This window comes from Lynx canadensis, chromosome X (genome assembly GCF_007474595.2).
Source record: "Lynx canadensis isolate LIC74 chromosome X, mLynCan4.pri.v2, whole genome shotgun sequence".
NCBI classification, from domain to species: Eukaryota; Metazoa; Chordata; class Mammalia; order Carnivora; family Felidae; genus Lynx; species Lynx canadensis.
In genome coordinates, this window is record NC_044321.2 from 17,905,717 (window position 1) to 17,927,950 (window position 22,234).

The 22,234-nt window shown below is 42.1% G+C and overlaps 1 protein-coding gene across 1 annotated transcript in view; it reads left to right on the forward strand.

Moving 5' to 3' along the window:
* The window catches only part of PHEX (phosphate regulating endopeptidase homolog X-linked), a 228,066-nt gene that overhangs the window by 55,443 nt on the left and 150,389 nt on the right, over window positions 1-22,234 (forward strand). The window contains exons 9-13 of the mRNA XM_032592115.1: window positions 929-1,045; window positions 4,294-4,377; window positions 5,584-5,729; window positions 12,590-12,683; window positions 15,110-15,238. Of these exons, the coding sequence (XP_032448006.1) occupies window positions 929-1,045; window positions 4,294-4,377; window positions 5,584-5,729; window positions 12,590-12,683; window positions 15,110-15,238 (570 nt within the window). The remainder of the gene's footprint in view (window positions 1-928; window positions 1,046-4,293; window positions 4,378-5,583; window positions 5,730-12,589; window positions 12,684-15,109; window positions 15,239-22,234) is intronic.

Below are 22,234 nucleotides of genomic sequence, written 5' to 3' on the forward strand. Positions count from 1 at the left end.
TTCTTAAGTTGAACTGGGAATTACAAAACATTGTTTCTAATTAAGACTATTTGCAAAACTTGCTTACTGATTAACAAATATTTGTTAAGGCCCTGCTATATGCAAGCACTATATTGGTCTCAAGGTCATAAGTGTCTGTTAGGAAGAAATCTTAGTCCCATAACAGAACTATGAGATAATTTATTATGTGGGGTTTTGAGTTTTCACAAATATATCTGAAAGGAGAGATGACCCTCAACAAACTTCCACAGTTCCCACAGAGTAGGGTCCCTCTCCAATGACCTGTGAATAGCCTGAAAATGGGTATATGAACATGCAAGGAGGAAACTGGGTATATGCTGTTTGCTGGGTTTCTCTTTATCATTCCTCTCTTCTCTTCTTTGTTCCCTGAGCAGTGAGGAAAACTTTGTAAAATCCATACAAAATTTAAAGGACAGGGCTGCAATCACAGGTCTTTAATTTCTTAATGTGAAGGTGGGTAAATTGAGCCAGAAGAGAATAAATCACAGTTTCCACTAGTCTTCATGGATCATGCCTCCTGCTTTTAGCAACGGTTCTTTCCCATTATTTTATTAAAGCCTCACTTGCTTGGAAAGAGGAGTCTGACCTTTAGCTTTCTATTCTGGGCTCATTTGGAGATGTTTCATGTATCCATAATATGACTGGTTGCCAGAAAACTAGTTCTCTTGACCCTTGGTGGCTGGACATCTCTGTCTCTCATGGAAACAGTACACAAGTAGCTGTACTCTTCTTTCTCTCAAAGTGGTAGGTGGGTGGTTGGTATTGCCGAATGCCTATACTATACTTTGAGTACGGAGTGAAAATGAAGAACATTTATTTCCATCTGCTGTTTCTGTCTTTCCGTGTCCCTGAAACATACTTTTGAATAGGCTCTTGTCATGGTCACTTGCTTCTTTATCTCTTGTAGTATCGGGATGCCCTTTACAAGTTCATGGTGGATACTGCTGTGCTTTTGGGAGCTAATAGCTCCCGAGCGGAGCATGACATGAAGTCAGTGCTTAGACTGGAAATTAAGATAGCCGAGGTAAGTCTTAATGTGAAATCTCTTTCTTATTTTCCCCCTTATTTTAAAAGAAGTATATCACGAGTGAAAATAAATATAAAAATAGCATTCTGTGGCATTGTCCTTTGGGTCCAAGGTATAACTAATAGCATCCCTTCTGGGAAGTAACAGGAAGAACCATGACCGAGAGAAGAGCTCTTCACTCCTTCTGTCTCCCTGCTTGAAGCCCAAAGTCCAGATGCTGCTCAGCTGTGGCCAAAGAATAGCACCAGGGAGATCCTCTATGTTTTCCTAAAAAAAATTCTGTGTGGTTCCTATAGAAGAATAGTTGGTTAATAAATCTGTATGGATTTGGCTTGAGGGAAGCTTATTTTTTTAAAGTTTTTTATTTATGTTTGAGAGAGAGAGAGAGAGAATGAATGAATGAATGAATATGAATGGGGGACGGGCAAAGATAGAGGGAGACATAGAATCCGAGACAGGCTCCAGGCTCTGAGCTGTCAGCACAGATCCCAACCCAGAACTCGAACCCACGAAGCACGAGATTATGACCTGAGCCGAAGTTGGACACTTAACTGACTTTTTAAATCTAGTCTATTCTTTATATCATTCCCACTCAGGATCAGTCTGACCTAAGATTGAGGCTTTGGGAAGTCTGTGTACCCAAACTAGATATTTGATACATAATTTGATGTAGAAAGTGTATAGGGCATGCTGCTAAGCATTTTTTAGCTGCTTTCCTGGTGCTACCTTGTACCTAATCCTGTTTTTTATTCTTCTCTTGCCACATGTAAATGCTATGTTCTGTGTAAGTTACTTTAAGTTCTCTCACGTTCAGGTAGAGACCTAGGAACAAACTTGAGGGAGAACAATGAGAAATCCTCAGTGGTTAGCTTTGTTCAGAATATAACTTCTTTTCGGGGCACTTGGGTGGCTCAGTCTGTTGGGCATCAGACTTGGGCTCAGGTCATGATCTCGCGGTCCTTGAGTTCGAGCCCCATGTCGGGCTGTGTGCTGACAGCTCAGAGCCTAGAGCCTGCTTCAGATTCTGTGTCTCCCTTTCTCTCTGACCCTCCCCCACTCATGCTCTGTCTCTCTCTGTCTCTCAAAAATAAAAATAAATGTTAAAAAAAAGAATTAAAAAAAAGAATATAACTTCTTTTGTAGAAGAAGCAAAGTATTAAATCCCTATGTGTTCTCAGGACCAGAGGGAGCAAATGTAAAATCTGCTTGTGGGGATACCTTGTAGTGGACAAAAAAATGATACTTTTATCAAGAAGATCTTGCATATGGAGTATAGTCTTTTATAATAGAAGTTGGTAAAAATATGGAGTTGCATGTGAGTCCAAGTGCTGCTTGGTTTGGTGTTAGGCAAAGTGGTGGTATGGTGTTCAGGTATGGAGTAGGGATAATTGATAAGGGTCAGGAGGATTTCTTTTCTCTCAGCTGAAGTGATGTACTTGTTACCTCTCTCCAAACTCCTACTTGCAGAACAAAAAGTTCATTCCTGCAGTTACCTTTGAAGAGTGTGTGAAGACGGCTGCAGATGTTGTGGAGTCAAAGACTGGGCCTCTAAGTCATGTCTAGAGGCCATCTGGATTCCCTTCCCAGGCAAATAGGAGACCCAGAGCTCTAATTTGGACTAAACCTCTGATATAGGGGGAGAAGGCCTTGCCCTGAGCCAGGGATTTGGACCAAAAAGGGAACTAAAAACAGCTGGGTTGAGGCAAGACTGGGAATTGTTGAGAGGCTAAATGAAGTGACAAGTCCACGGGGTGGGGGGAAGTAGTTGGCAGAGAGCTGAAAACAGCTCTGAGGCCAAAGGGCTTCAGTCTGGGGCTGTGAGCCCTAGTAGAGAGGGAGGAGAGACATTCTCTGAGGCAACGACGATTCAGACAGATCCAGGAAGGTGTTTGTAAGATTCATGAAGTATCTCCTGTGGAGAAGCTGAGGGCACTGAAGCATTTAGAAAAGAGGGGGCCGATGTCGATCACTCAGCCCTGTGTGATTTTGTCTTGAAAAATCTATGGTGCATGGATTTTTGGCCAGCCAGTAACTCTCACCTCCCATCTTGTACACGCCTAGGTCATTCAAAATTAGTGGGACACATAGTACTAGGGAAACTTCTGAATCTGGGGAGACAGGACAGCCTAGCCAAGCACAAAAAGTCCATATCAATCTAGCCATGCAAGTGTTCATTTAACCAGTACCAGCTAGAAAGAAGTGTGTACAAAGGGAGGTCTTGTTGATGGAGTGGCCCTTGTAATTAGAGTGAAGTAGAGTTTAGTTGGGAACGTTTGACTGAGAAAATGAATGTTGGGCAAAGTTTTGAATCATAGTTCAAACTATGGGAGTGGTGATGGTGGATGGGGGTGCCAGGGCAGGAGAGTCCTGCATGAGACATGAGGTAGGAGGTGACAAGTTTAATGCAAGGGAGTCAGATGATGGAGGGCCTTATGGCAAAAGCATGACGTGGTTTAGGGCTATGGGGAGCTACTTCCTGTCCATGGAAGTGATTAAGGTGGTCCTTGAGGAAGATAATCATTGCTGCTCTTCTTAGATTCATCACAGCAGAGGCTAGAAGCTTAGATTTGGTACTGGCACAGTGGCCAAGGGCCTGAGTATTGGGAGTAGAAAGTGTGTGAAGAATCAAGGCCGGACATGTAGACTTAGAAATATGTATTTGAGTGGTAACTGAACTCATTCCCTGAGCAGTGGTGACAGGGGAATCTCAAGGCCAGAGAAAGCAGAGGAAAGAGGAGAGGGGAGATAATGAGCTGTCGACAGAATGATCACAGATGGCAGTGGTATCCTGATAGTCCAGTGCTCTTTAGTGAAAATAGGCTCCGAGGGATGAAGGGATGGTCTGTGGTTCACGAGCTATTCAGATCATTATCTGGATACCACAGGTGAAGCTGGATGTGTGTCTTAGTTGCCTAATCTCACTTTGGCTATCAAACCTGAGCCAGTAATAGATTTTTGTCCAACCACATTACAAGTGAGGAAAGGATTTGGGAAGTTGTTTTTATGGTGAGGACAGTGTTTCACACTGAACAGGACAGGAAAGTTTCTTTTTATTATTGTAATGCTAATTTTGCCTAAAGTGATGCCCCCCCCCCCCCCCCCCCCCCCCGTCTCCCAAGTTCAGCACTGCACCGAAATCTTGAAAACCTTTATGATACTAGGCAGATGTTTTGGCACATGTAGAAAGTAGTCATGCATCAAGAAATGGTTTGTTTGAAAAAATAACCAAAGCCTCTTTCCAACAGATAATGATTCCACATGAAAACCGAACCAGTGAGGCCATGTATAACAAAATGAACATTTCCCAGCTGAGTGCTATGATTCCTCAGGTTGGTGAAAATGATCTAGGAAATTTTATCTTAACTGGTCATTTTACGAGTGACTTTGCATCATGTGTGTGTAAACTTTTGCCTTGTGAAACCTACCACTCTTATTGGTTATCATCCTATTTGTCACTCACCACATAGGATATCCTTTGTGCCTCAGGATGCTTTCTTTTGTAGGAAACAGAAAACCTTCCCAGGACTGGCTTAAAAACTTAAAGCCCATTTTCTTACATGACAAAAGTCTAAACGTAGGTGGCTGTTGGTATTGCTCTTGCTGGCTAACAGTGTTGTCAAAGACCAACGTTTTGTTCTTTCCACTCCACTCTCCTAAGTCTGTTGGCTTCTTGACTTCCTGTGTGATGACTCATGGCTGCGAGGTGACTGCCACAGCCCCACGTTTCACACCTGCCATCAGGTCAGGAAGAAAGGGGAAGGGCCAGGATAGCCATATCTGTCTCTTTTAGCAGGAAAAAAAAAAAACAACCACGAAGCTTTTCCAGGATATTCCCACATATCTTCCCTTTATTTCTTGAGTAAGATTGGGAACCATGGCCATCCCTTGCCTACAGGGGAGGCCACAAGTGACTAACTGGTTTTCCATTTCAATAGTGGATACAGGAAAGGGAGGAAAAAAAAAAAAAGACAAGAAATGACTTTTGGGGTAGCCGGTTAAAAACACCAAGTTAGTGATGCTCTGAAGAGGGGACACATGTTACTTGCTGCCTATTTTTCCCTGTGTAAGAAAGGCTGCACCAGAGGGGAGGCCAGTAGTATGTGGGGCATCTGTGTGTGGACACGAGTGAATGGGGGCAGGGGGCAGGGGTGAGGGTAAGCACAAGGATGGAGTGTGTGGGGAAAGGAATGGGAGGAAGGAGTCCAGGTGGGGGTAGAGAATGAAGGAGGGAGAGCTAAGGAGAGAGGGAGGGTGCCGGAGGGGCCAGGGAGTGAGTGACTGTGCCTGTCACCGTGTGAGGGGATGTGCTGTCTGGGCAGATGGTACAGAGCACGTGTGGAATCTATGATTCAGGCAGTAGGTCTGGGTGGCAGTGACCAGTCATTTCTTTTGTAGATTTGAGCAGTTACATCTCTAACTTTGGTCACAAATCCATTACAAGCGATGGACTACGTTCAGCCAACTATATTTGCCTTTCTCCTTGGTTGCTGCCCAACAGGTGCTCTCTCAGTCGATGTTTTTCTCTCTCTCCTCAGTTTGACTGGCTGGGCTACATCAAGAAGGTCATCGATTCTAGACTCTACCCAGGTCTGAAAGACATTGACCCTTCAGAGAACGTGGTTGTCCGTGTCCCGCAGTACTTTAAGGATTTGTTTAGGATATTAGGCTCTGAGCGGAAGAAGTAAGAGCTTTCTTTTGCATTTTATTGTGACTTTTGTTTTTCTTTATTCATTATAAAGCCTTTCCTCGAATATCTTTGGTATAACTGTTGTTAAAGAAAGTTACATCAAAAGAGTCTTAGGGAAAATCGTGGTGCCCTTTGTGACAAATTGGCCAAAATGATCATCTGATGTAATTTACTTGCTGTGATAGCAGCAAATACACAATGTTTTTGCTCCTTATTTCTCATCTTTCTCCATATTTTCTGTCTGAAAACCTAAATTGTTCCCTAGTTTTGGGAACTAGTTATATATATTATTTTCTGAGCTTTCTATATGAATATCTTTTTTTTTTTTTCCAGTTCATTCTTTGTCCTTTGCTGCCTTTTTTTTTTCCTGGTTTCTGTTTAGCCTTTAAGCCCCTTTGTTGCAATATTACTGAAGCCCCTGTGCTGAATAAGAGTACTCTGACAGCCGTGGAAAAATTGGACGGATGAAACAACTTCAGGAACTGTCTGGTTTTCCTTATTTTAAAGCATGTTTTAGAATTTGTTGCTTTGCTACTTCAGCACTACAAAACAAGGAAATCCTGAAATCGCCCGTGCAAGAGAATTGTACATCTTGATGAAGCCTTCAGATTTGACTACAGAAAATGAAGCACAGAATGGTCAAGTCATTTTCAAAGGCAGTTTACTAGGCTAATTGCCAGGCCATAATTAAAAATCATTATTTTCTTATTTGGACTCAGACAAGGCTATCTTGCCGGGACTTATGTTAAAAAAGAAAAGACGCCTGCAGAAATCCTAGAAATAAACTTCAGCATCCATCCCTACTTGTGGGAACACTTCAACACTTTGGAAGAGCTGCTTTTCCTTTTAAGATGATATTTTCTCATGATAGAGGGAATAAGTGTTCATTGAGGAAAGCATACAGAAAAGGGAGAGAAGAGATAATAAATCTACTGAAAATTCTGCCACTTAGAGATAAGCAGTGATCCTATGAAAATTTTCCAAGTGAAAGTTGAGTCTAGAGCTAGGTAAGTGTCTGTGTGGGGTGGAGACTGGCTATTCAAGGTGTGCTCCCTAGACCAGCAATGCTGGCAGCATCACCTTGTCACTTGGGCCCTTGGGAAAAGGGCCTCTTTGGGCCTCTTTCCCGAGGCCCCTCCTCCACAGGGGCTGGTGCAGTAGTTCTGAGGCAAGTCCCCAGAATCCGTATTTCAAAGAGAACCCCAGGAGAGTCTTTCAGTTAGTGGTTTGTTTTTTTTGGGGGGGGGGACTCTTACCATTGCAGGATTTTTACCTCAGTACCCAGGGTTCACTGTGTAGCTGCTTCAGAGAATGAAGAGGTGGACACCAAATAAAATTAGCAGCAGGCAAAAGTTTATTAAAAAGCCAGAATAGCAAAAGTAAGAATAGCACAAAAGCTCTCTTTCCGGAGAGGGGGCATTTGAAAGTGAGGACCCCTGACTATGGGCAAAGGACTTTATTTTATAGGGTTTTGGTCCGTCCCTCCCCACTTTTTTTCTTTGTTGGCCTGATAACTGTAGGTGCTGAGTTGTTCATTTCTGTGGGAAACATGACAGGGGAGTAGGTAGTGTTTGTTACAATTTTAAGAAAAACTTTAGATCTGAGGGAGCTTTTCTCATGGTCAGTCCTGAAGGAGTTTTTCTCATGGTCAGACGTTCCCAGCACTGTTTTAAAATATATATATTTTTTCTACATTCAGAGATCTCAAGTCCTAACCTTTCCCTCTCTAGCTATTTTACCCTATCTTTCCCCATCATGTCACTACCTTTGAAGACTTATTCATGTTAACCACCATTATGATTAATAGTTACCTTTGATCTTTTTTTTTTAATGTTTTATTTGTTTTTGAGAGAGAGAGAGAGAGAGAGCGAGCAAGCGCGTCAGTGGGGGAGGAACAGAGAGAGAGGGAGACACAGAATCCGAAGCAGGCTCCAGGATCTGAGCTGTCAACACAAATCCCTACGTAGGGCTCGACCCCACAATCTGTGAGATCATGTCCTTAGCCGAAGTCAGACGCTTAACCAACTGAGCCACCCAGGCACCCAAATAGTTATCTTTGATCTTAAAAAAAAAAAAAAAAAAAAAAAAAAAAAAAAAACAAGTCTTGTTCCCACTTTACAGATGAAGAAGCTGAGGGAAAGGGATTTCTGCAGCACATACCTTGATGCAGAGGTAGAGCTGAGATTCTAAACTGGGCCACCCTCATTTCTACGTCCTGTCTCTTACATACATGTCCCTGTATGGAAAAGAGACCCTTTTCAGACATTTCACTGCTAGTTTTGGAGATAGTTCCCCTGGCATTTCCTGGTTAAAGGCCATCCTGGGTTGGTATCGGCTGGTCATTGCTCGACTGCTGCTTCCCCTCTTACAGCATGCCCCCTGGCAGCCTCGTGGTATTAGGGTTTTCCTTCTGACCCAATGGCTGTGGGGGCAGTGGCACTTGCTCCCTGGCAAATGATGGTGCATGGTGCAAAACTAGAGCAATGGCATCTCCCAGAGGTGGCGCCAGAGGCTGCGTTGGCCCTTGCAGTTCAGGGAGTCGGTGGCCAGGGCAGGGCCATTTGGAGGCACAAGATGGAGGCTGTCTGTAGTGAAAAGGAGTTGGCGGTCAAGGTGGAAGGGGTGAAGACGCTGTGATGTGCTAGGTCCCTCAAGTTATGCCCGTCTCTTCCTAGCTCACTGTTGAGTGATCTCATGTGAACAGTTTGAAATCAACTCTGGTGGGAATATTCACACCATGGAAATCGGCAAATTCTACAAAGCAAGTGTTTTTGTTTTTTTTTTTTTTTTTTTCCCCTCTTGGAAAGCCAGTTGTGAAACATTTACTAGTATGTCACTGGTTGAGAGGTGCTGCAGATGTCCCTCCCCTTCTGTCCTCCCATCAGATCTCTCCTGACTCCAGACTTGCGGCTACCTCAGACAATCAACCATCTAATTTGGTCTGAGGAGCAAAATGGAAGGAGGGGAGAGGCCGAGGAAGGATGGGTTTATAGAGATTTTTCTCAGGGTCTTCCTGGCAAGACCTGGTCTCCTAGAGATCATCTGCATCAGTGCTTTGTTTTGTTTTGTTTTTTAAGCAGGCTGGCCTAAAGCAAACCCTTGGAGATTTTGCCAAGCCTCTGTGATCTTTCCTGTCTTCAGTATTAGTTTAATATAAAGCAAGCACGGTGTACAGTGAGATGATTTTTAATGAACATAGGGTCGTAGAGGCTGACCTGGAAAATGTGTTGTTACGTGGACCTCTTACAGGGCTCAGCACTGCTGAGGGTGATCTAGGGCCTTGTTGCTCAAAGTATGACCCATGGAGACCAATATGGGCCTGGACTGAGAGTTTGTTAGAAATGCAGAAATCAGGCTCCACTCCAGACCTGCTGCAATTTAGTAAGATCCCCAGGGGATTCATATACACATGAAAGTTTAAGAAGCACTGATCTGGGATTTAGAAAGTCCTAGTTTAGCTGTGTTTGCAGAAAGATGAGGAGATAGAGTTTTCCTAGACCAGTGGTTCTCAAGCCTGACAAGCATCAGCACTCCCTGAAGGGCTTGTTAAAATAGACTGCTAGGTCCCATCCCATAGCTCTGATTGATTAGATCTGAAGTGAGGCCTAGGGATTTTCTATCAAGTTCTCAGGTGATGCTGTAGCTGCTGGTCTGGGGGCACACTTTGGAACCACTGCCTTAAATGTACCTTTGAGCAGCCTCTAGGATTTGGGAAGATCTCTTTGGCTTTGAGAAGCTTTGAGAAGAACCTGTTTGGCTTACCTCAGGTAGTTTGACTTAGAGGACCTGAAGAGCAAATGTTAGTTCTGGATTTGCCACGTAATTGCTAGTCCCTTGAACTCTGTTTTCTTTGTTTGATAATGAGGATAATAACCATCCCCTAGCATTGTCATGAGGATCAAAAAAGGCACTTAATGCTCTCTTAAATGCAAACAAATGTAAGCTGTCACTAATTGACAAAGGACAGCAAAAGCTTCTTCAAAAATCTCTTCCCAGTCAGAGGCTTTGGGAAATTATTTCATGTTGCGCTCTCAATGGCGGGATCTCTCCCGAGATGTTTTACTTTCCTCTGTTTTATTTATTGCCATTTGGGGAAATTACCATGCTGCTGCAAATGCTTTTTGAAAAAAAAAAAGATATTATGTATTATTTTGAAGGACTGTTGCTGAATCTGATTTTTGTTTTGTTTTTTGATATATGTGAGCATCAGGTGGCAGTGATTCAGTCATTACGGTCAGATCTGTTTCTGGCGTGGTAATATTAGCACTGGAAAGCTGCGCTTCTAGCACTCCGTCGGTATATTTATAAAGCACTGGAGCAGCTCATCAGCACCATTGTCTTGCTGTGCGAGCTTCCCTGCACTCCATCTTCCAGCTCACGGAGGTCTTGTTACACTGTCGTCTTAGTAATGCCTTGCCCATGAAGGCCTCACACGCTGTTCCTTTTTCGCACCCACAGATTTCTGCAAAGCATTTGGGGTCTTTTGACTGGCCAGGAAATCTTTGTTGAATTAGAGGCATTAATTTATCCCTGTGTAGCACGGGAAAAGCACACAGGCTTTCGAGGTAGACATACCTCTATATGGTCTGGCCTCCATTGCTTATTACACTGGTTCTCCACCTTGTTTGCACATTGGACTCAGCTGGGGGAAACTTAAAAACATTATTTATGGTGGATCCCACCCTATATAGAGGTCCTGACTTCATTGGTCTAAAGTGGCCTAGCATTTATGTGGACTTTTTGAACCCCTCAAGTGTTCGTACCAAGTTGGAGATGCACTGACTATGTGGTCATGAGGAGTTACTTAATGGTTCTAGGCCTCAAGTTTCTTTATATGTAAGATAGGCTCAAGAACACCTCTCCTATAGTGGCAGTGCCCATGCTTCTCAAACCCCAGCATACTTGCACCGCACTGCTTCTTCAGCAACCACCGTCAGGCCTATCTCAACAACCTCCCCACTGAATCTCACTCATCATTGTCCCTCGAAGGGAGTACCTTCTGAACTCATGTAAGCGTATCTGCTGGCCACAGACCTCCTTCTACTCTTCACCTGCGGATCCAGCACAGCTCTTGTGCCTAGGGGAAACGTGGAGACCTGGCGTTGGGGTCAGTCAGGCTCGCCTCCTTTGACACTCGAGACACTGGGCCCTGACTGCTGCCTGCCTTGTCTTCTCTGTGGCCAGACTTTGTGCCTGTCTCTGCGAGTGATGACCCTGCTCACCATTTTCTCCAATACACAAGCAATTCCTAATTATTTAGCCCATCCGGAGTTCATAATCCTGCCTCACAGTCCTATACCTTCTAGTCTTTAGGCACAGCTCCATCCCTGTTCCTCTCACAAAGCTGAATCTTTTTTTAATGTTTATTTATTTATTTTGAGAGAGAGGGAGAGAGAGCTCATATATTTGTTCAAAATGTTTTGAAATAGTCAAGACAGCCATATGAAGTGTGGCTTTATATCCACGTTATTGTTGTATTAGCCTAATCTATGTCGATAATGTGTCTTGAAGAATTAACTAATAGCATTTGAAGGATTAATTAATGACTTTTGAAAATATCTATTCATTTTATCTTTTGAAACTCTTATTTCTGTATTTGTTAAAAACATTCTTAGTATGTTATTCCATTAGTATATCTCTATGTAAATTAAAATAACTATTTTTTAAATGTTTATTTTTGAGAGAGCGAGCGAGTGACCAGGGGAGGGGCAGAGAGAGAAGGGGACAGAGGATCTGAAGTGGGCTCCGTGCTGACAGTAGAGAGACCAATATGGGGCTCAAACTCACGAACCATGAGATCATGACCTGAGTCAAATTCAGCCACTTAACTGACTGAGCCACCCGGGCACCCTTAAAATAACCATTTTTATAGTATTACAATAACTATGTACTAGGTATATATGGTGAAATATATTTAATTGCTGAGAATGCACATCCACCGGGTTAGAGCGCCATGCAAATGAGAGTGTGGGTTGTTTTTAATGGGCCAGATATCATCATCGTGTCACATGGCTCTTACATGGCTGTGTGACCCAAGAGCTATCCCAGGAATGTGTGTTATTAGTCACCATGGTAATGGCACAGCTAGGAGGGGATGGGTCATTAAAAATTCATCATCACTATTGAGTTAGAAATTAACTCAGATCACGTATCCTTCTGAGGTCAGGGCATCTTTTGCTTAGAGAAAAAGGCGACACTGAACAAAATGTAATGGATTTTTAGAAATATCTGTTACAGGCACTGCATGAATTGTTTATATGTTTGGAAGAGAATGACGACAAACAGTATGGAATTTACTCTTTATCCAGGATTTTGTTATTTATTTTAACCTCACAGTAACCCTATAAGATAGGGATCACCCTCCTTGTATGACGAGAAAGGATAAAATGATCAAGGTTAAGTGACAAGCTCAAGCTCATGTAAGTATGGAACCAGGGTGCGAGTCTAGATAAGTGGTTTTAGCCAATGTATTTCTGTTTGTTTCCAAAAGTAAGAATTCATCTGCATTTTATCAAGTCACCTAATAATTCCGGGGCATGAACAGTTTCTAGACCTGAAGGACTAGGCAGCAGTGGATTCTGTGCCCTGAGAGGGAAAGCAAAATGTTCACGCTGAGGCTTCGGGCTGAAATCTTCATTTCATCCCTCTGTATTAAGTGGTGAAAAGCTGGCCAATTTGGATTGAGCTTTTTGACATTGTATCATCTTATGTCATTTATCAAGTACAAGTTCTATAGTTTTGTATGAGCAAGAGGTCCCTCCATGGAGCTTTGCCAACAGTTTTCCCTAAGGTGTTCTACAGAGTATCCGATATCAGCCTAATTATAATAAATGTGCATTTCTCTCTGTTAACAGGACCATTGCCAACTATTTGGTGTGGAGGATGGTTTACTCCAGAATTCCAAACCTCAGCAGGCGCTTTCAGTATAGGTGGCTTGAATTCTCGCGGGTAAGTTTGAAGAAGATTATCATTGGATAACTTATACATGCCAGAACAGTCGTGTATTAACTAATCCAATAAAAATCATTTTTAGGGATGGGACAGAGGGAGTTTTGCAGCCCAAGTTCTACTTTTTTCTCTTTTTGCTTTATTTCTTTTTATTAAGTTAAACCTTATGTACTTACTGTAAAGCACACTCAAGTTGTACTTTGATGAGGCCATGTAAAGATATTTGCAGCAATATTTGGGACAATCTTACTGTTTTTTTTTTTAATTTAATTCCAAGTTAGTTAACATATAATGTAATAGTAATTTCAGGAATAGAATTTAATGACTCATCATCACTTACATATAACACCCAGTGCTCATCTCAGCAAGTGCCCTCATTAATTGCCCATTTAGCCCATCCCTTCCCCCAACACCCTGCTAGCAACCCTCAGTTTGTTCTCTGTGTTTAAGAGTCTCTTAGATTGTTTCCACTCCCTCTTATCAACTTATTCCCATTTTTCCCGATGTTTTTAACTGGGTCACTTTAATTACAATATTAATATATCTTAGTGATCTGTTGATCTGTTTGTAACTATTTTTCATTTTCGGTATTCTGAATATTCAAAATATACATGATAAACATATTAGATGGTGAAGTTTCATCTTCAGGGATAGGTTTTGGTCTTTAACTTTATCTTGACTTTCGTTCAGTCTTTGATTTTATCCTAATTCTGCTAGGCCAAAGAGACCTAAATTTCCTCAGAGACCTGGATCAACTGCCTGAAACACTTTTCCTCTCTCCTCCTGACCTGGTTCTTTGATCTTTGCTTCTTTCCCTCTCTTGTTTTCCTCTTCACTTACGTAGGTGTTACTTTGTTTTTGTGTCAGAAGCTTTTGTGTAATTTTCCAATTAATAGAGGACTAATGATTTTGTGGCTGTCTTTTTTTTTGCATTTTAAATAGCTTGTGACTTATAAAAAGTATTTTAAATTTATTGTTCTCTCAATTAGAAGTGAATGACAAATTTTGTAAGCAGTGATTTCATTTCACAGACGTTTTGGTTATTAGAAGTGAGTACAGGAATTTTTGGTGGGTCATTACTACTAAGCAATAACACAATTGTTTTGGATACATTTTGGCCCTCAAAGTCACTAGATTATTGACCTTTGTACCGAACAGCATAAACCAACTGTATTTTGAGGTCATATCAAAGGGTTAAGCTACAAAAGAAGTAGATTTTATATTTATATATAAACGTGTGTGTGTGTGTGTGTGTGTGTGTGTGTGTGTGTGTGTGTGTGTTTAACTCCTGTGGATCACATAGAAGATAGTACCCAGCTGCTTTGGAACTGTACTGTGAAAAGAATGAGAGAGAATGGTGTAAGAAGTAGTGTGCGAAAATCTGAGGTTAGGTATGATTAGGGATGTTTCTTGAGTGTAAAGTGCTACATATGACCTTGAATTGCCAAAGATAGTTGTAGGATCTCTTTCTCTAGAGATTTTCAAAATAGATTCATTGCTTACCTGTGAGAGGAGCTGTGTTGCCAGAAGGAAGGGGAGGAGTAGATGAATTCTAGTGTTAACCCTGTCTGCTCTGCACCAGCAGTCTGGCTGGAACATTGTTTAGGAGGCTGCTTGCACTATATACTAACTTGGATGTAAATTTAAAAAATAAATTAAATAAAAATTAGAAAAAAAGAAAAGGCGCCCCCACCATGCTCAGCGCCTCCCATCCTTGCTCCTTGCCTTCAGTTTGCATTTCCAGCACTGAACTTCGAACCTCCAAGGACAATTTAAACAATATTTATTTCTTTACTTTCATCACCAAGAGTAAACCTTTGAACCTTCCAAGTTCTTCTTTGGAACCTCCTTACTTGTTTGTAAATGTTTTCTTGTAATGGCTTAATTGGGACAGATGGAAAAAGCATTTACATCTGTTTTTCACTTGGTTCTGGGTGTGTCCTTTGCTATGACACAATGTAAATATGCCTTTTGTGTTGTTCACAGTGGGCCCTGTTCTCAATGGACTTGTAAGTGTACTGCCCAGAGCGGGGGAAGCCCTCACTGGGCAGGAACTTTGATCACTGGTTGATATTAGACCTTTCCTAGCAGAACTTCAGTTATCAGTAGGTGTTAAAGACTATCTAGACACTTGGATAGAAAAGCTATACCGTTGTCCTAATCCTTCATTTAAGGGGAAAATTGAAAGGAAGGGATAAATACATTATTTTCACCGTCAAAATATTTTCATTCACTTTTAAATATAACTAGAGACAAGCAGAATTTATTTCTTCATGTCATTTCACCATTGGCCCTACCATCTGACGCACGTATGCGGGTTGGGGTGTGCATTGTGTTGGAGACTGTTTTCTTCATGTTGTTTGAATTTTGTTCAGCAAAAGGTTTTATCCAAGCAAACCCCAATCTGGATCAATTATTTCCCACAGGTAATTCAGGGGACCACGACTTTGTTGCCTCAGTGGGACAAATGTGTAAATTTTATCGAAAGTGCCCTCCCTTATGTTGTTGGAAAAATGTTTGTGGATGTGCACTTCAAGGAAGATAAGAAGGAAATGGTAAGTGCTGCCCCCCCCCCCCCACTGGTAAAAACAGTGGCAGTCCACCAGATCTCATATGGATGTGGTCAGCAGGCTGGTGTCAGCCTTCTAGCTCTTGAAGTGATGGATCTAGAAAGATAATAATAGTTTGGCTTCAAAGAGGAATTCCTACAGTACAATATTAACTAAAAACTCAAACCTAGAATATAGCCGTGGAAATTAAGAAAATTTAGAAGTGAGAAAACAAGCATGAAATCATGTCACCTAGAATCTGAATTTCTCCTGGGGAAGTTAAATGTGTAAAATCAATGCTTAGGAACAGAGACAGCCTAGACAATTTTATGATTAGATACTAGACTAGTGTAATTACAAAAGGTAAAGGTTTCCTAATCAGGCTTCTTTGTTATAGAGATGAGGAAGCTGGAGACCCAGAGGTGAAGTGATTTGTAGTATATTTAACAACTATTAAATGGTTTAGAAATAGAAATAAAATGCAGGGTTTTTTTTCTACTTATGCTGTTTTCTGGAAGCTTCACAACGTTGACATTTATTTCAGAGATGACACTCTGTGTCTATTTTTTCATTAACTTAAGAAGAAATCCATTTATTTCAGAAATTCCTAAGCATATACAAAAAAGGAATGAGGAGTGTAATGAGCTTTCCTGTACCTGTGATCTGTGGTGATTTGTAGTTGCTGTAATCGCATAATGGCCCAACCAGGTCTTTCTGCTAATAAAACATGAGATTTAGTTTCATTCACCTACTCAACAGATACTTGTTGAATACCTATTATATGCCAGGCACTGTTCTAAGGGACTTGGGATACAGCAGAGAACAGATCAAAGATCCCTGACATCATTGAGTCTGATCAGTGGGGGGACAGACAAATGTGTTGCAAGATGGGTAAACCCTAGAAAAAAGAAAAAAGGAAATCAGAGTAGAGAGGAATTGGGAGAGCTGTAAGGTGAGGGTGTGTTGGGGGGGGGTGGTTGTAGGATTAAATAGGGTGGTCACAAAAAGCCTCGCTGTGAGGATGACATTTGGCAAAAATTTGTAGAATGTGAGACTTAGATGTGGTATCTATCTGTTTTAGTGTGGTAGGTGGAAGGATTAGCTAAGGCAAAATTCCTATGGCTGGGAGGTGCCTAGGTGGCTCGGTCAGTTAAGAGTCCAACTTCAGCTCAGGTCATGATCTCATGGTTCATGGGTTTAAGCCCCACATCGGGCTCTGTGCTGATAGCTCAGAGCCTGGAGCCTGCTTTTCAGATTCTGTGTCTCCCTCTGTCTTGTGTGCTCTCTCTCTCTCTCTTTCTCTGTCTCTCTCAAAAATAAATAAACATTAAAAAAATTAAACAAAAGTCCTATGGCTGGGTTGTGCCTGGAAGGCTCAAGGAATAGCAGGGAGAGCCAGGGGGCTGGAGCGGAGTGAGTGAGGGTAAGAAGTAGGTGCCGCAGGCAGAGCATTAGTAAGAGGATGGTAGCGTTTTGTAAGGCCTGTGGACCACTGTGGACTTTAATCCTGAGTGCAGTGGGGAGCCAATGCAGGCATTTGAGCAGAGGCCTAATGTAACCTGACTTATGTTGACTCCTTCTGTGTTGAGAAGAGACTAGGGAGTCAAGGACAGAAGTCAGCAGACTAGCTAGAAGACTGTTGGAGGGACCAGGTGAGAGATGATGGTAGCTTGAGCCAGGTGGTAGCAGTGGCAGTTGTGGAAAGAGATTAGATTCTGAATATATTCTGAAGTAGAACCAACATAATTTGCTGACAGATTCATTAAGGGATCCAAGAGTGAGAGCTTTGAGTCTTATTCAGTGGAAGCATGGGGTTGCTCTTAACCGAGAAGAAGAATGCTGTGGGAAACCAGGTTTGGGTTTGGGAGAGATCAGGGAGTTAGTTGTGACCATGTTGAACTTGAGGTGTTATCAGACTTCCAATTGGAGATGTCAAGGAAGCAGTAGGGTATGAGTCTTGACTTGAGGACAGAGGTTGGGATTTATAGTTGGAGGAGAGAGGAAAAGATACGAAATAGTTGTCCAGGGGAGCAGGAAAGTGAGTAAACTGAGGAAATATGGTTGCCCAGAGGCAGTAAGGGTCTAGATGCAGCTGGAGGTTATGAATTTAAAGAATCCTCACCTTTGCGGTGTGTTCTTCTTCATTTGTTTCAGCTGCACTGGAGGAGAGGCTATATTTTGAATTAGAAATTTAGGGGCGCCTGGGTGGCGCAGTTGATTAAGCGTCCGACTTCAGCCAGGTCACGATCTCGCGGTCCGTGAGTTCGAGCCCCGCGTCGGGCTCTGGGCTGATGGCTCAGAGCCTGGAGCCTGTTTCCGATTCTGTGTCTCCCTCTCTCTCTGACCCTCCCCCGTTCATGCTCTGTCTCTCTCTGTCCCAAAAATAAATAAACGTTGAAAAAAAAAATTAAAAAAAAAAAAAAAAGAAATTTAGATTTAGCCACGGTGGGTTTTTTTTGGGGGTGTGTGTGCATTTTCTTTGTGATGCATTATGGTTTACAAATGTCATGAAGCAAAATACCAAGGCACAATTAACTGGTGTAGGGGAGGAAAAAGAATTTCCCTCCACCCCTCTAGATTCTTGAGACCCCACTGTGATAAAAGATTAACAAGAGAAAAACAAACAAGTTTAATAATGTGCATATCTCTTAATTACAAGGAAGAGACCCAGGAAAACTGAGGAACTCCTAGAAATGGCTCAAGCCATGGCTTTAATTACCATCCCCAGCTAAGGAAAAAGATGAGAAGATGTGGGGACAGGGGTGGGCAGGTTGGTTTGGGTAGGTTACCTGGAAAAGCACAGTAAACACAGGGAAGGTTATTCTGCAGATTTAAGTCCATGCTTTCTCCATTGATCAAAGTTTCTAGAGATAGAGTCATCCTCCTCTTGCTGGTACAGGGAGGAAGATGCCCTTACATTGGAGATTTCCCTCATAAATGTTAATTTCTCTCACAAAAGAATAACTTCTACTCTGTTTTGAGAGATTCCCGTGTCTGCACCTTCTCAAAAATAATCAGACCAAAATAAACAGTATGCCAAAGAGGTGTATTTTGGGGTGGTATATTTTGCTCCCCTTCACTAATAACAATCTGTTGTAGTCATTCAGATACGAATACATGAGCAACTTGGATGCAGGAGGTCCACAAACACTGATTTTAAAGGCAAACGCATAAAGCCGGTTAAGTCATGACAATTCAAATGGTTGGTATTATGTGCTGCTATATAGTACCAACTGTGTGGTATTATGTGTTGATACGGTTGGGGAGGAAGAATTTCCTCTGCCCTTCAAGGTCCTTTTAGGTGGACCAAGAATCAAATTGACATGAGACAGATTAACAGGAGAAATCCACGTTTAGTTTTATATGAGAATCCACACAGACATGACATTTTAAAGACCAGCAAGATGAGGCTTCTAGGACCTCCTGAGCTCAGGACAGGGACATGTTTGGAAAACAAAGGTGGCCCTGCTGTACGAATAGATTACTCAGGTACTGAGGAGTCTTTGTTACTAACTGTCTTCCAGGTACAGGCTCCCCTTTCCATTGTAAATGTGGGCAGCTGAGGGGTAAGGTAAAGAGCTTTTCTTTTTTTTTTTTTTTCAACGTTTATTTATTTTTGGGACAGAGAGAGACAGAGGATGAACGGGCGAGGGGCAGAGAGAGAGGGAGACACAGAATCGGAAACAGGCTCCAGGCTCTGAGCCATCAGCCCAGAGCCTGACGCGGGGCTCGAACTCACGGAACGCGAGATCGTGACCTGGCTGAAGTCGGACGCTTAACCGACTGCGCCACCCAGGCGCCCCATGTAAAGAGCTTTTCTGAATCTGCTAGGTTTTGATTGCTTTTGACTCAAAATAATCTTGCCAAAGTGGCCCATCTTCGGGCTGTTTGCCCTTGGCCCGTACGATACATAACTATGTATTTCCTGAAGTTTGCCTTGGAATACCATAAACCTAAGTATATTTACCAGGATTATGGCTGTTTTTTTGATACTTTGGAGGAATTTTCTGCTAAGTTTGAGACTATATTTGAACCTGCAAGTTTCCTTGCAAATAATTCCACTGGAGAATTAATGTCTTATTTCAAAATACTCAATATTCCCATTGTGTGTTTTCTTTCACTCCTTGCTTAGAGTAAATGGATTGAGAATTTATCAGATATTCACAGAGGTAACATTATAAGCTCTGGGAAGGATATAAAAACAAGGCATAACGAAGGTTTTTTTTGTTTTTGTGTATTTTTTTTTGGCAGTAGAAGTGTTTTAAGTAATATGAAAGGTATGTGGATTAATTTGTTTTTCTCAGTTTTGGTATGACACTCCCCTTTTCATGTGTCAGGGTGCAATATTCTAAAATAAAGTGGATTTTGGCCCTTTTCCCCCTTATTTTGATATACACGGGACATGGAAGTGGTGGGATAGTAACGCAGATACTCATCTATTTTACATAAATTGTTTGCCTCCCTTAAGCTGAGCGATTTGCCTCAGGGACTACTTAAGTTGGAAACTTATAAGAGAAATACCTGGCTTTTTATAGCGTTGTTACAGGGCTCTCATCCAAGAACCACCTGGAACCACTGATTTACTTGAAAAACATTCTGTGTTATTAACTACAGCCCAAAGGAGAAAAAAAGAAAAAAAAAAAAACAACCCAGAAAGATCCCCAGTGGGACAAATTCCAGAGACTCTAACTCAGAAGGAAGGCTGCCATTGTTTGATTTACAAAAAAGATCGCTAAGCATATGAATACATTCAGAAGGTTACATTTCAGGTACTTGTCAGACTATAATGTGTACACCAATCAAATGAGGATCTTGTAAAAATGCAAAATCTCATGGCATTTTACCAAGGATCTTTTTACCTTAGGTCTGGGTTAGGACCTAAGAACTTGCATAACAAGCTCCCAAGTCGTGCTGATGTTGCTGGTCCAGGGACCACACTTGGAGTAGCAAGACCTTTGTATCATTTATTTTCTTAGGTAGTTACCACCAGACTCTCGTTCCTGGTGATTAATGTAAGCAGGGTCTGCTGGTGACTCAGACTGCAGTACTTTGTTTACCTAAGCCTGTTGCATTAATGCAAGTAACTGCTTCAGTTTTTCAAATCATTGAAAATTTCCTTGTTTACATTGTTTGAAATGGACTTTGTCAAACCCTGTGTGGGGGCCTCCAGGCTTCTTGTTTGTTTGTTTTTTCCCCTTTAACTGATTAGTTTTCCTTTGAAAACTGGTACCTAGGTTCCTCCAAAGGACTTCCTACTTCTCAGTATCTGTTTCTATAGCCTCTTAATGGTGGGGTTGACCCAATGACCTGAGCAGTTCACTTTGGGGTTTTCTTTGTAGAGGAGAAGGCCCGTCCCCCCACCACCAACCAAGGTTCTCTTCACTGGGGAAAACACACAATTCCAAGTTGCTATTTCTTTTCCATTTCCCATATGCAAGTGTGCATGTTCACACAGGCACACACATACACATTCAGACTAATTCACTCACACATAACTATGGGAGTTTCACCATTTTAATTAGAAATGGGAAGAATAGCATGTACAAAAAGGAGAATTGTTCAGTGCAAAAGTACCCAAAGAGGGCATGTGGAAGAATCTCGTGCCTTTCAGAGAGTGGGATGGGGCCTTAACTCATGTGGGACTAGCTGTGGGACAGGCCAGTTGAGTAAGAATAGGAAGTTGCAAAACTCTTTGGACAGTGGTTGTCTTTGTTACCTAAAGTGGCACCAGCCAAAAGAACTTGAATATGAGCCACATATGTGATTTTACATTTTCTAGCAGCCTCATTAAAAAAGTAAAAGGAAACAAATGGAATTAGTTATAATATATTTTGTTCAACCAAGTATATCCAAAATGTTATTATTTCAACAGGTAATAAGTATAAATGTTATATATTTTTAAATGTCTATTTATTTTTGACTGAGAAACAGAGACAGAGCGGGAGTGGATGAGGGGCAGAGAGAGGGAGACACAGAATCTGAAGCAGACTCCAGGCTCTGAGCTATCAGCAAAGAGCCCACCGTGGGGCTCGAGCTCATGAACTGTGAGATCATGACCTTAGCCAGTCAGACGCTTAACTGACTGAGCCACCCAGGCACCCCTAAAAGTCTTTGAAATCGCACGTGTATTTTATACTTATGGCACATCTCACTTCAGACTAGCCACATTTCAAGTGTTCATTGGCCACTTGTGGCTACCGTGTTGGACATGTAGTTACCATATTGGACAGTGCCTATTTAAAGAATTGAAGAGGGATCCCTTGAGTTCCATGTGATGGGGCTTAGTCCTTGGGTGAGTGTGTGCTTAGAGCCAGGTTTGGGAGGGCAGGGTCATTGGTCCCTGACCAACTGGGTTTCATGCAGGCCTCTGATATCAGAGGGGATGGACTCAAGCAATACCAGGATTCATGGCTTGGGAACCAGGGTTTTGAGTTGGAGTCAAGCTGCTATTTGGTGAGGATGTTTCAGGTTCCCTGGTATATGATCTTAGAGGAGGAGATAAATTCCAGATGCTGCTCTGAGGTTAGCACCTGGGAATCTTGGTTCTCACTGGCGCATAGACTGGGTGGAGTGGAGTCTATAAGTTAAAGGCATTCGGTGCCTTGAAGTTGCAAAGGACTTGGTCAGGCTGAAAGCCAGGGGTTCCAAGCTTAAACATAGGCAGTGAGTAACATTAAATAACATACAGGAGTAAAGCTGGCTAGGTGTCAGCAAAAGCCAGGGTAAGTCTAATGATAAGTAGTAATTGCCTCTGGACCTTGGTGTCTGGGACACAGTAGTGGTGAATAGGAAAGAATGTGCTATCTGGGATTCAGCTCAGGCTATTTTCATGAAAGATGCCTGCCTTGCTAGGTTTCTGGTTTGTGTGTGTGGCTTTTTTTTTTTTAAACTTTGTTTTTGTTTTTTGAGAGAAGTCAGAAATAAGGATTCTTTTAAGTGTTTATTTATTTTGAGAGAGAGAGAGAGAGATTGTGTGACTAGGGGTGGAGCAGAGAGAGAATC